Raw genomic sequence first — 13,740 nt, 5'->3', positions numbered from 1 at the left:
ATAGCAATGAAATAGTGCACTGAGCAGTTACATGCTATTCTATCACTTCCTTCTGGATAGCTCTTGACAAAAAACTGCCAGTCAACTCTTACCTTTAAAATTAATGTACCAGTACTGCCCGTGTTAGCTCTAACATTCTGCAAGTTCTGTAAAGAGGTGGGTAGTATCTCATATTATTTTCATGGTTAAAACAAAATGTTTTGGCAGGGTATTGTCCTCCCCTGCGAGGGAAAATGCCCTAGGAGGTAATTCTGGAAGCTTGGGAAAAGGAATGGTGGAATGGTGAAGAACAGAACTGTGGCTCATTTTGCTCTAACTGGGTACGCCCTGCCACCTCAGTGTTGTTCTGGGGCCCATGGGCTCTCTTTTTCCCAAGGCTTAAGTGGCTTACAGTAATAACCTCTTACTGTCCAGGGCTCAGTCACAGCACTGAATTGCATTCCCACAATATTCCTTCCTCAGCATCCAACATATTGACCAGGGTGAGGGTTCTTTCTTGTTTTTGTTTGTTTTTTGTATGTTTTACCTAGTTAGTTGTTTTTTAATTTCAAAAAACTTAACAGTTATCCAGGGGGAAGTGACAATACACGAATAAGAAACTAAACTAATTCCATTTCTGATATCAGAAAAAATCATCCAAATTGAAAGCCATGCCTTTATAGTGTTATTTCTGAATGCTTTCTGTTTGTGATTTTCTGTGAAATCCTGAGGAGGGGGCAATCAAAATGAGATTTAAATGACATACCACAGGAGAGCAGAATTTAGTGAAATAAATAATAAACTAAGGTACATTTGCATTTTTTGTTGTCACAAGCAAAGGTGATAAATGCCTGCTAACCTATCTTCATAGCTGTGATTTGTCACAACAGATTTTGGCAACTGCTCAGTGTGAGAGCTGGAATAAATGAAAACAACATTTGGGCGAGGCATTCAGGAGCCTCTGGCTTCAGTGAGCCTTTTTTTATTTGCAGATTCATTAGCCAAAGAGGCTTGAAATGCCTCTTTGAATAGAGGCAATATAGGCAGATAGGAATAGAGATAATTAGGAAAACGACAACAACAACAACAACAAAACCCTTACAAAGTACTAAATGCACAAAGAAGGATGGTGTTGTTCTCCTGAGATATCTTGTCTTCCTCACTTCCAAATCTGGAGAAGATTCAGGCTCAAAGACTGTTTGCAAGTTTTCACCTTTTACTGATGACTTACTAAGTCCAAACACACTTGCTATTCTGCTTCCAAGAAGCCTATCATCTTCATTTCTCCACTTGCACCTAATAGTTTTTTACTCCCACTTGCACAAATTCAATTAAAAACATCTTTTTTGTTTTCCTTGTAGAACTGTTAGATCAATAGAATATGTGGGAACAAGCAGCCAGATCAACTCACTCACCTTGTGAACTGATGGATAATGCCCTATAAAACAGCAGCATGGTGTAGATCACAGATTGTTGATCATTTTACAAAGTACACTACATATACTAGAGATATCTTCCAAGTACATATATGATCCATACTGTAATAAGAGCAAGAGTCTCTGAGATAGTCTCACATGATTATTTACAGAACTCCAAAATACTGTCAGTTCTGATGGAAACTGATGAGTAAATAATTAATTCCTCGATTTTTTTCAACATCAGTAAAAAGAATTAAGACAAATTTAATGTCAAATACAAGCATATAATTACAAAGAGTTTTCTTGCAGTACCTGATCAGTTAGATGTGTCAGATAAGCTACCAGCACTGACGAGCACAAAATCATTTCTGCATCCACAGAGGCATTACTAGCAGAGAGAGAGATGTGATCATCCCACAGGTCACAATTGAAGTTCTGGTCCCCAGACATAGACAGTCCGGAGAGTGGCTATAGGAGACCTATACATATGATCAAAGACCTGGAGAATCAGCTCTATGAAGAAAGGCTGAAGGAGTTATTTTGCTCTGGAGAAGAACAGGTCCTGGCATGACCTTATCACAGTATTTTCACTATTGAAGGGTGACTAATAAAAGAAAGGAGTCACTCCCTTCACTTGGAGAATACAAGGGGCGGTGAGTTCAAGCTGGGAAACCTTTCCCAGAAATCTGGAAAGGTTTCACCATGATGTAAAAAAGACATTTTTTACAACGAAACAAATGGCTCAATTTCCCTAGTGGTGTGATAGAATTCCTTTCAACAGAGACTTCCAAAATGTAGTTGGACAGGGTGCTTGGTCATATCATCTAGTCTCTCTTCCACAGTGGAAGGTTGGATGTAATGATTTTTCATAGGTATTTCTTTTCAAAGACTCTTCCAACCTGGGATTTTCTATGAGTTTATGAAGTCTTGGTCTTTCGCAAATCTGATTCTCTCTCTTTTTCATTCCTCTTTTCAAATTTATCTCCCTTTTGTATAAATTTCCTTTCCCATCACAATCTTCTCTTCTCCTCACACAACAAACTACTGTTCTACCTGCTGGGTCAGGTTTACATTATTCAACTTTTACCCACATCTGAAGAAGAAAGGCTTGGCACCAAAACTATTTGAAAAACTCAGACCTGGCCAACTTCTTTCTTGGCTTGTCTGAGAAACATATCAGCTCTTTTGGCATACACTATCAACTCTGAAGCCAGTAAACTGCAGAGCTGTTCATTAGCTTTTAGTGTACACCTTCTGATAGCCATGGGTGGGAGGCAGCTGGAGATTATAGAGAAATTAGAGGCATAAGTAACAGGGAAGAAGACATGTGAGAAAGAAATAGAGCAAATGAACATGAAGATACAAAAGATAGCTACAACATAATAACGAATACTGATGGCACACAATTATAAAAGCAGCCTGCTGATTGAGATCTGAGGTTCTTGAAGGCAACAGTTGTGCTGTGCAACTGCGTAGTGTTCACATGGCCCATAAATCTACTGGAAATTTTTTGAAGATCTTGTGTATATAGACCTGTCCTTCCTGTCTTGGTCATTCAGAAAATGGGGATATGGAAAAGTATAAGAGTTTCTTGCCTCTATGCGTAATGAACAAAAATGGTGATAAATAACCATTTGGTTGGATTTACATGGCCAGTCATCTCCAGCATGTTATTTAAAATAAGCCTCATCCACAGTTTTGTATTTTTTGTAACCATTGTCCCCACAAAGGTGTGAAGGATTTGATTACGACCTTTTCTAAGCAATGATTTTAATATTACAATGACACCAGTACTTTGTGTTAGATGCTGGTAATGTGGAAAGAGTACTTCAGGTAACCTTGCAGAGATGTTTTCTGAGGAGAAGCTAAAAAAGAAGTCTGAAGGGATGTCTAACATTTTTTGGAAAATAAATACTACATGATAGTTCAGACTGAGAAAAACTCTCATACTCAGGCAGTGATGGAATTTTAGTTGCATTAGTTGATCACATCTAAGCCATGTTTCCTAATATTTCTGGGGATCTTCAGGAGAGATTCAGTGAAACTTATGGTTTTGGCAATTCAAAAGAAATCTCTATAATCTGACGTAATGTCTGTAAATTAAGACACATTTGTTCAACTTTTCATATTTCCTTCATGAAAAAGAATCAATTCAGGGTTGTCTGAATAATTTCTAAACTGTAGTTAGTCTCAGAATACATATTTATTTCAGTTACCTTTATACTGCATGAACACTTTGATTACTTTTAGAAGCAACATTTGGGCTGGATAAGCACAATACATTTTCCCAAATGCTATCATCTTTGTTTACTTCAACCTAGGCAACCCTAGCATAGGCCAATTTAAAAAAACAAATAGTGCATTTTTAAGAAGTTCATTTTGAACTGAGGTTTTGGAATTAGAAAAACTGCATCTAAAATTATCCAAAAGTATCAAAAGCAGTAAGCTAGAAACTAGATGAAAAAAAAACAACTTTCTGTAACAGAGGTTAGATAAAATTCTCCAACTGAGATTAATGTTTCCTAGAGGCAGAGTTGAACAGGCAAGAAATCCTCCTCCATTCAAGTTAGCAGTGATATTATAAGTCATGTTCTGCTACTGGAGAAACCTTTTTAGTAGGAAATCATTTCTAAAGCACTCCTAGAGCTTTATCTGGCTTTGGGATTCAATTTCCTTTTCAGTATGAATTTTGGATTAATCAATGGAGGGATCACAGTTATTATATATATATATAATATTTATATATATATATATTTTATAAAAGGAAATAATTTGTAGGCTATTCAGCACTTTATTCTTTTCATTAGCTTAAGTCCACTTTTCAGACTTTCATATCCCTCACTGCCTTTTACCCAGCAGTACTTAACATTATTTATACTGTTTTTATTCCACACCATTCAGTTTTTGGCAGTGCAAGATTTTCAAGATGCAAAAACATGATCAGAAAGGTGTTGGGTTTTTTTTTGTTTTGTTTTGTTTTTTTTTTTTCCCCTCAATAGTTCACTTTTATAAATGTATAGACTGCAAGAGAATCTGAGAAAAATCAGTTTCACAGTTTTTTCCATAAATAAAATCTTCTATCAGATACCTTTGTTATTGATCATAATTCTTCATATATTTTCATATTTTCTAGAAGATAAGAAAACAGTTTAAACTTGATATACCTAATAAATTTTATATCTCATCAATACTTCTTAATATTTCATTGAATTTAATTATCAGAAATTTCCCAGGTAACTCTCTGACCCTTCAGAAAGCTTATTGCCCAGCCTATGAAGCAATATTCCTTTGCTTCTAACACATAAGTTATCCATATTTCATATTTTGGTTATTTAATACATGGCTGGAACAAAGCCCCTTCCACTGAGAATAGTGATATATATTTAATGTCTTTCATTAGGAAAAGGGAATTGACATCTACGTTCCAAAGGCAGGACCTCTGGAAATGAGAAGAGGTTACTAAGAGAATTCAAGTTGAATTTATATTCCTGTTCAACTGAGAAGCTTTCTTCCCATGCAAGCAAGATGTGGACTGTAGTGAAGAATGTAATAAACTCTCAAGATTTAATTCAGATATAAGTAAATTGATACTGTGCTACAAGGAGATATAGCATAAAAGCTAGCACAAATACCTGGAAGTTCTTCAATGAGTGATACTGAAAAGATCTTGTGTTCTTATCCAGTGATTGATGGCAAGTATCTGGAAACAAAGAACTGCAAGATGTGTGCTCTAACAGTGAGTATATTTAGGCCCTTCTGTCTATAGATGGAAAGATTTTACTTTTTCATCCCTGCAGATGAAAAGTAATGAACTTCCAGGAACATTCCAGCTTCTCCCATGTTTCCTGGTGCTTGACATGTGATGTGTCTGTTGCTATTACAGCTCCTCTCAATGTAAGATCATATCCAAAGGTGAATTAAAACAAAACAAAACAAAAAACCAAAAAAATCAGGGAAAGATAATGTGGTTCAAGAAAGCAATGTGCAAGGTTTTGTACTTAGGTTGGTGTAATCTTAGATATATATATTAACTGAGAGAAGAACTTGACAGTAGCTCTGCTGAGAAGGGCTTAGGAGTCCTGGCAGATGAACAACTCAACAAAAGGAAGCAGAATGAGATTGTAGCCTGGAAGGCCAATGTTATCTTGGACTGCATTCAAAGAGGGGTGGCCAGCATGGAGAGGAAGGTGACTGTCCCCCTCTATTCTGTCCTTGTGAGGCCCCATCTGGAGTACTGCGTCCAAGTTGAGAGCCCCAAGCACAGGAGGGATGTGGAGCAGTCAGAGAAGGTCCTGAGGTGGGCCTTGAGGATGATCCAAGGACTGGAGCACCTCTCCTAAGAAGACAGTCTGAAGGAACTGGGCCTGTTCAGCCTGGAAAAGAGTAGGCTGCAGGGTGACCTCATTGTGGCCTTCCAGTATTTAAAGAGAATTAATAAACATGAGGGACATCAACTTTTTATTAGGGTAGATAGCGATAGGACAAGGGGGAATGGTTTTAAACTAAAGGAAGGGAGATTTAGATTAATTGTTAGGGGAAAGTTTTTTTCCTGAGAGTGGTGAAGTACTGACACAGGCTGCCCGGAGAGGCTGTGGATGCTCCATCCCTGGAAACGTTTAAGGTGAGAGATGGGACCTGGGGCAATTGGATCTAGTATTTGATCTAGCTGCTGGTAACTCTGCCTGTGGCACAAGCATTGAAACTTGATACTCCTTGAGGTCCCTTCCAACCCAAGCCACTCGATTATTTTATCATAATTTTATTATGATGATTCTATGAAAGCTAGATGTGACACAAATACCAGCTTGAGTAGCTTTGGTAAGTGAAGTTTCCTTCTGAAATTAAGTGAGCAGACGAACATTCTGAAAGAGATCCAACAGTGTAAACTGATGGAAAAAATATGTTCTCATAGAACAAAAAGGAACCTCTTTCATTTTGAAGGTGTGAAGGACAGATTCCAGAAATCTTATCGTTTTTATGGTGGCTGACATCTAGGATAAAATGGAACTGAAGGAGAGGAAGAGGGTTCTTTTGTATGGAAACATTTTCTTCAAAGGAAATAGCAAATGGGAAGTGCCACGAGTCTTTCTCATCTTTCTCAGTGATCTAGGAGAGGGAAAATGTAGGAAAGTAGAAGGGGATTTTGTTTTATTTTTTCTAACATTTTTTAAAGAATGGATTTCTTATTCAGAGTGCAATGGAGTTACAGTTAAGGTGGAAACCCTATACTAACATATTTTGGGATCTCAATCTCAGCTTGTGTAAGTTTAAAATTATACAGTTAATGGACAGTGAACAATATCTGAAGAATTTTCAAAAATTGAGAAATTATTTAAATTAAAGGAAAAGTAAAGCAAATGCAGACCCATAAACTTTTTTTTTTTTTTTCTCTGCAAAGAACAACAAAGTTCAGCATTCTCCAAGATCTCCATATTAATTTGACAGTCTTGACAGTCTAAACACCATTACGCACGCAAGGACTTTAGCAGCATTGCAAATACTAGTGAAATCTTAAAGTACATTTGTGAGAAGTGCATTATATTGCATACTGAACAGGCAATACATAGAGAATTTGGTGCACAAAGCATTTAAGCAAGTTCATCAAGTTCACAAAATAAGTCTGTTGCAAAATAAGAACAGAAAATTTTACTTTTTTTACATTATGTCTTTCCTCTGAAATCATTATCCTATCCTTTCGGATTTATTTAGAATTGTAATAGCCACATTGATTAATTTTCTTGCTCCTGACACAGACAGTGTTGCTGCAATAAATAATGAAGTTTTATAAACAGGAAAGTCTTATTAACACAAACAATTGTAGAAATGAACAAAACCAGAGGAGCTTACCCAAATCCAGAAAACAAACGACAGAAGAGGAAGAAGCCATATCCCTGGACAAATGATGAAAGGAAGGCAAAGAATCCATTGACAGACATGCATATCAGGAGTGACTGTCTTCTTCCCACCTTGTCTGCCAAGCCTCCCCAGAAGAATGCCCCCACCATCATCCCAAGGTACACTATGCTACCTGCAATACACACACACAAAAAAAAAAAAAAGAAGAAAAAAAAAATGTTGTTTTGTGAGCTACGTAACTGTCCACAATTGACCACACCAAAATATTTATACATATTTGAATGATTTGTTTTCAGCAGTCTCCTACGTTTACCAATTAAGTAGCACAGAGATTAATTTCTCCTTTTTCAGCGGGGAGAAATTGTATGCATATAGCTTTGCAAATATACCTAGGGAGAACTAAGTACATTTGTGTCCTATTGTGTCTGTGTCAGCTCGTAGACACACTGAAGCTTAATTTAATTACTAAATAAGGTGCCTCTAGCTAAAACAAAATACAGTCAAATAAGAGTGCATTGGTAAAAGAATGCTACCATTTCCTCAATAATAAACCACATTCAAACTTCAGAAATTAAACTTCCCAAGCAGAAATAAATTGTTTGAACATTTCCTGAATATAATTCCGTAGGGGATTAATCACTGGGAGTAAAACGTGCTAATTCTAAAAGAAGCTGATTATGAAACAACAGACACTTTCCATTTGAGATCTACAGAACTGAAGACATCCAGCTTGATCTTTTTCTTCCTCTTGTTTCACTGCGCAACTTTATTTAAAAAGGCAGTATCCTGTATATATATATATATATATACACACACACACACATATATATATATAAACAAAACAGGAAAATATTGGAACAGTTTTGTTTTCAAATAATTTTATACAGACACATTACTGTTTAGCTAAATACAATAGAATGAGATGGAGATTTCTTATTTTGAGGTCGTTTTTTTTGGTTAATGTCATTTTCAAAGCAAAATTGTTTCCCATAGAAAACATAAACCTGAACCATCTGACCATCAATTTCTTAGCATGTTATGTATACATTATTTAATTTCTAGAGATGAACCTTCTCTGGCACAGTGGAAGAGAAAGCACAGCACATCAAGCAGGGTGTCAGAAGTAGTTCCTAAAATTTGGGCAGATCCAACCAGGTATGTATTTTATTATTTTGTTAGATACAGGTACTATTTTTTTTACTATTTTTTACTGAGCTTCCCTGATAATGTTTTATCTGTCTAATGATTGCTACCGTCTTGTAAGAAGAATTTAAATGTAAAGTAGCTGGAAGCAGCTAAAAGAATAGGGATGCCTTGTCCTGTGTCTCTTTTCAGTCAGCCATAAGAACTGACAAATTCCCCAGCTGCTCTGTTTGGCTTCAGTTGCTTTTGTGTAAAATTCTGGACTCCAAAAGAATCACTTCTGCCCTCCAGAAAGTAGCTAGAAGGGAAGAAAAATGGAAAAAATAAATTGTTGGTCTTTTTATGCGGTTATTATCATAGAGGTTTTTCGCTGGTATTCCAATTCTTGGAATTCCATACATTACATCTGAAGTGCTAACCTCTGAAAGATCTCATCCCAGAATATAACTGCATGTTTTGTATACACAGTGTTCCTTATGAAGCATCATTTTAAAAAACTTGATGTAACACACATTGTTGATGTAACACACTGCACGATGCAGCTGTATTTCAGTAGGTTATCGTGTTATTTCTACTACATCTATGACAACTATAAACCTGCATATACACTCAGAGTGGCTATTTCAGTGAAATACAAGTGTTGGACTACAATTTCTTAATTTTCCTTTCTTACATTGTAAAATTTTTTGTAATAATAATTATGTTATTTTTATTTCGAGCAGTACATACAAAACAGTAGTAAAAAGATGATTAGTATCCATTAGTTTCTTGTAAATTCAAGGTCTCTACTGAGTAAGAAACTTCTGATGCTGTCTCTGAGTCCTAGTTTATTTTGAACTATAAGTTACAGTGAAGGATTTGTAAAACCACATACAGAACATTCTAAATTTAATCTGTAAGAGGTTCATGCAGTTTATTTAGTCAAGAAAGCACATGGAATACTATTCTGAGTAGCAGGTAGGCATAGCAATTCAGAAATATGAGTGAGCATAAAACATTCACCATGTATCAAAATATTAATAGAATTAATAATTAAAAACAAAGACCAAATTTCTATGCTTTGTATATTTTCATTCCCTGTATAATTCAAATATCTTCTAAGCAGTGCTTCCAACAGTAATGTAAACCCATATATATTTATGTATGTATATATGAGTTTTGTATACAGAAGCAGTAGCCACCGCAGATTATTTTTTTGGTCTGTTCCTATTTGGTCTGTTCAACTTAAATTAACTCAGCCTAACAAAATCTGTAATTAAAATAATGAATTCTACCTGCTTCAGTTGTCTGGACCAAATGAATATCCAACACTTGAAATGGAATCTTTGAGGCAGAGGAAAACTGCTATCACTTTTGCATTCAGCTGTTGTTTTAGCCGATATAAAAAATAAGAAGAGTGCATTTCTAGACTGCCTTCTCCTTGAGTCCCTAAGGATCACACGATGGATCCACTGTTGATGATCACAGAAGCATTTCTTTACCATGCAAGAAAAAGAAATTCTTTAAGAACAGCAGTTAAACATCTTCTCAAAAGACCTTTTATTGGTGGACACTTTTTTACTGTCACTATGATCTTTCTTAATCGAGGCATATTGATGAGAATATAGGTAAGTTGTGAGGTTGTGAAGCACTGGCACATTTGCCCAGAGAAGCTGTGGATGCCCCATCCCTGGAGGTATTCAAAACCAGGTTGGATGGGGTGCTGGGCAGCCTGATCTGATGGGTCCATTTTAATCCAAGGAATTCTATCACTCTATGATAAGTTCAGAATTTGCTGAACTTCTCTTTAATCTGATAGCTTAGTCCAGGAAGGATACAGACATGACAGTATTCTCCCCGGTTAATGGGATTTGGCAGCAGATCACAGAATCACAGAATCACTAAGGTTGGAAAAGACCTATAAGATCATCCAGTCCAACCATCCACCTATCACCAATGGTTCTTGCTAAACCATATCCCTCAATACAACATCCAAACGTTCATTGAACACCTCCAGGGAAGGGGACTCCACCACCTCCCTGGGCAGCCCATTCCAGTGCCTGACCACCCTTTCAGAGATGTAGTATTTCCTAATATCCAGCCTGAATCTTCCCTGGCGCAGCTTGAAACCTGATCTTCATCAGGTTCTTCTTTCTCATCAAATACTAAGGTACTAAGCACATAAAAGCATGTGTACATTTTTCTGGTGCTAAAGACACAAAGCTTACTGGAAGGACTTGACATACTTCAACTACTGTAATATCTCTCCTGTGGGCAGGACTACTCAACCACAATTCACGTAGACCAGGGTTCATAAGTAGTATAGAAATTATATCCAGCAGAGCTGGCACTTATGCATCAAATAGAATTGAAATAAATTAGCAGATCAATTTCAAAAAGGCAACTGAAGTTCTGATATATACTAATATATGTGATTTATACTCCTAAATTCTTTATTACTTCATATAACATACTTGCATTACATTGGCTTTCCCAGTCTACAGTCTCATATAAGAAATACTCACAGCAAGCCAGACAAATATTTAGATATATATTTGCACCAGTATCTCTGAAATAATTTATGAATATCATTTTAATCTTACTGGGTAGCTACATTTCTCATGCTGAATAGAAACATCAAATCCTCCCCAAAAACACTGGGACATAGTAGTTAAATGTTAAATTAAAAGTTAAATTATCCTATTGACTGTGGAATCTTAGAATCCGTATTAATTTTGTACACTACTCATAAATTGCATGTTACATTTTGCATATTGCAGTAATAGAGTAGTAGTAAATACATAAAAATCAACTATCTTCTTTTTAAAAACAAGTAATTGTCAGAAAAAAACAGTAATTTTATGGGCATATATACATGTATACAGATCTTAATGTTGCATGACATCTTGAGGCAGGTTTTTCCTCCCCTTCTCAGCATCTATTACTGATTACAAAACTATCTGCATTTCATATTCTTTTAGATACACCAGCCTAAAAGAAAGTGCCTCTAAAGAAATTAGTTCATATAGCACAAGACATACAGCTGTTTTTACATCTAGTATGAGTATAGAAACATATTTTAAAAATAATAAAGTTCATTTTAAAATACAGAGAAACTAGTGACACCCACAGTACATCTTTCATTTTCCCCATGAAGTAAGGAGTAATCTCAAAAAACTCCATCATTTGGTGGAAAGTTGCTGAGAAGAAACATATGGCAGCTAAAAAGAAGCATCCCATACTAAGACGAATATTCTCTTCTATTGTTCTTCTATCAAGTTGTAAAAACCTGCATCTTCCTCCAACAGCAGAACTTCTACATACTTCAGTGATTTTTCCCATTGTGCAAATGTATAAAATATACAAATCTTTCCTCTTTATATGAAGAGCTGTCTTTCAACAGAGCAGCCAACTGCCCATGCATAAAGTTTTCTAAAAGTATATTTTTATTCTGAGCCTGTTGTTAGAAAGGACAATGTAAGCATCTTTTAAAAGAAATTAGTATGAGAATTCATTTTGCTTATTTCATAAGAATTATACTGTACTTTAATCAATATTCTTATTTTTCCAGAGATCTTCCTATACATTATTGCTCAGAGTATAATAGCTTATAGTGGAGAACTTGAATACGTACAAATAACACAAGCAAGAATATCCAGGTTTATCTTTGTTTTTGCTCTGATAAGCAGTGTACCAAGAGATTAAAGATTACAATCATTCACAGCTATAGTTATTGTCTATCAGTAATTTCTTTGATCAGAAAAATGGAAAAAGATCGCAGCCAGTAAAAAATTTGCTTCAATCAAATATAAATAAATCAAATCTAATTAGATTTTCATAGTGGGAAGCAATTAAAGCAAACACTTTCATTAAGATGAGGACAAACATAAGAAAACAGTAATTACTTTAGAATTGGTAAAAGACCTCTACTTCTTAGAGCCATTGTTTCTACAAGTCTAAAACCACCTGTATAGATCATTTCATCCTGTTCTGTTCCCCGTCTCACTGATATTAAACCTCCAATATCGTTCATTCATTCTTTCTCTAAGCAGGGCTGGAAGTAGTGTAATAACAAGGAGTATGTTTATGGATTGGTACTTTCTTAAGATCTAAATGAATAAGGGACTAAAACATTTATTGTTTAGACACTTGAAAAAAGGTGACAGGTGCTGCTTTCAAAAACATGTGAGCTAGCAGATCATGAGAATGAAAACTAAATATTATGTTAACTTTTCAATTTCTAATCTTCTGAAGCCATAATTTCCTTTATCTAAATGCTAGCTGTATTCCACAGCATTTTGTCTTAACTTCATACGCTAAATGTTTTCTCTTACTCGATAGTATGCAATATATGCAAATCCCCAAATGCCACAGCATATCAAGTTTGTCTCTATTACTAGTGTTCTTTCTAATCTGCTTATTCTTAGCCCTCTGAGTTTCTTACTGTCTAGTGCAGGTGCTTAATTACATATTCATTTTGAAGCTTTCTGCTGTTCTACTTACTATATGTCTACAAAGAGTCAATTCCATCTTACCATTATTAGAATTATTTTAATAACTGTGGTAACACAGTTTACTTTTTTAAAGATATGAAAGGTATAAAGCTATTTTAAAATGAACACTGAATCTCTTCAGTCTCATTATAAAAGTTTATGAAATGGCAGTGACATTGCAGTGATTCTTGGACCTTTGATTGTGACTTGCAGCTGAGTAACCTATATGACTAATTTTTGAATGGCGGTAAAACTTTGCAGAACAGAACACATAGCATTTATAGTTTTTTGTTTGTTTGTTTTATCATTTAATCCAGAAAACATGATGATTATATCCTTCACAGTCAATAAATAAGGACAATTTCACTCACTGAGAGAAAGGAAGATGCTGAACGCCAGTGACATCAAAAAAAAGACAACTTCATCTTCTCTTCCGAAACATTTTGGTCAATGTAGAAACATCAAAGGTTTCACTAAACAATAAAACTAAGAAATACTGTTTCATCCAAATCATTTTTAAAGTTGTTTATTGATTTCCAAAAATCTGTTTCTATAGTGTTTAAATAGGAAAACAATTAATGCTTATAAGACAAATTGTCCCTCTATTGTATCAACAAAAAAGAGGAAAACAAGTACAGACAATCCTCTTATGCCATTTTTGAACATACCTACAAAACATCTGAAGGCACTCAGTCTGGTACCAACCCAGAAATTTCACATAAATAGAAATCAAGTGAACCATATCTGAAACATATCTGGTCCACAGACAAAATGATCCTGTTCTCAGCCTGTAAAGACTAACTGCAACATTTGATACAGGAACTCAACCATGAAAGTCAGGAAAATGGAACTGAAAGCAAAGGAAAGATCAC

General features: G+C 35.4%; 1 protein-coding gene across 2 annotated transcripts in view; it reads right to left on the bottom strand.

Annotated features, from left to right (window-relative positions):
• Positions 1 to 13,740, bottom strand: part of SV2C (synaptic vesicle glycoprotein 2C) — a 100,340-nt gene that overhangs the window by 49,806 nt on the left and 36,794 nt on the right. For both annotated transcript variants that reach the window (XM_090131556.1, XM_090131557.1), the window contains exon 3: positions 7,245 to 7,425. In XM_090131556.1, the coding sequence (XP_089987682.1) occupies positions 7,245 to 7,425 (181 nt within the window). The remainder of the gene's footprint in view (positions 1 to 7,244; positions 7,426 to 13,740) is intronic.

Source organism: Phasianus colchicus, chromosome Z (assembly GCF_987193195.1).
Source record: "Phasianus colchicus chromosome Z, bPhaCol1.hap1.1, whole genome shotgun sequence".
NCBI lineage: Eukaryota > Metazoa > Chordata > Aves > Galliformes > Phasianidae > Phasianus > Phasianus colchicus.
Note: the sequence above shows the minus strand (reverse complement) of the source record. Positions and strands in the feature narration are given on the sequence as shown.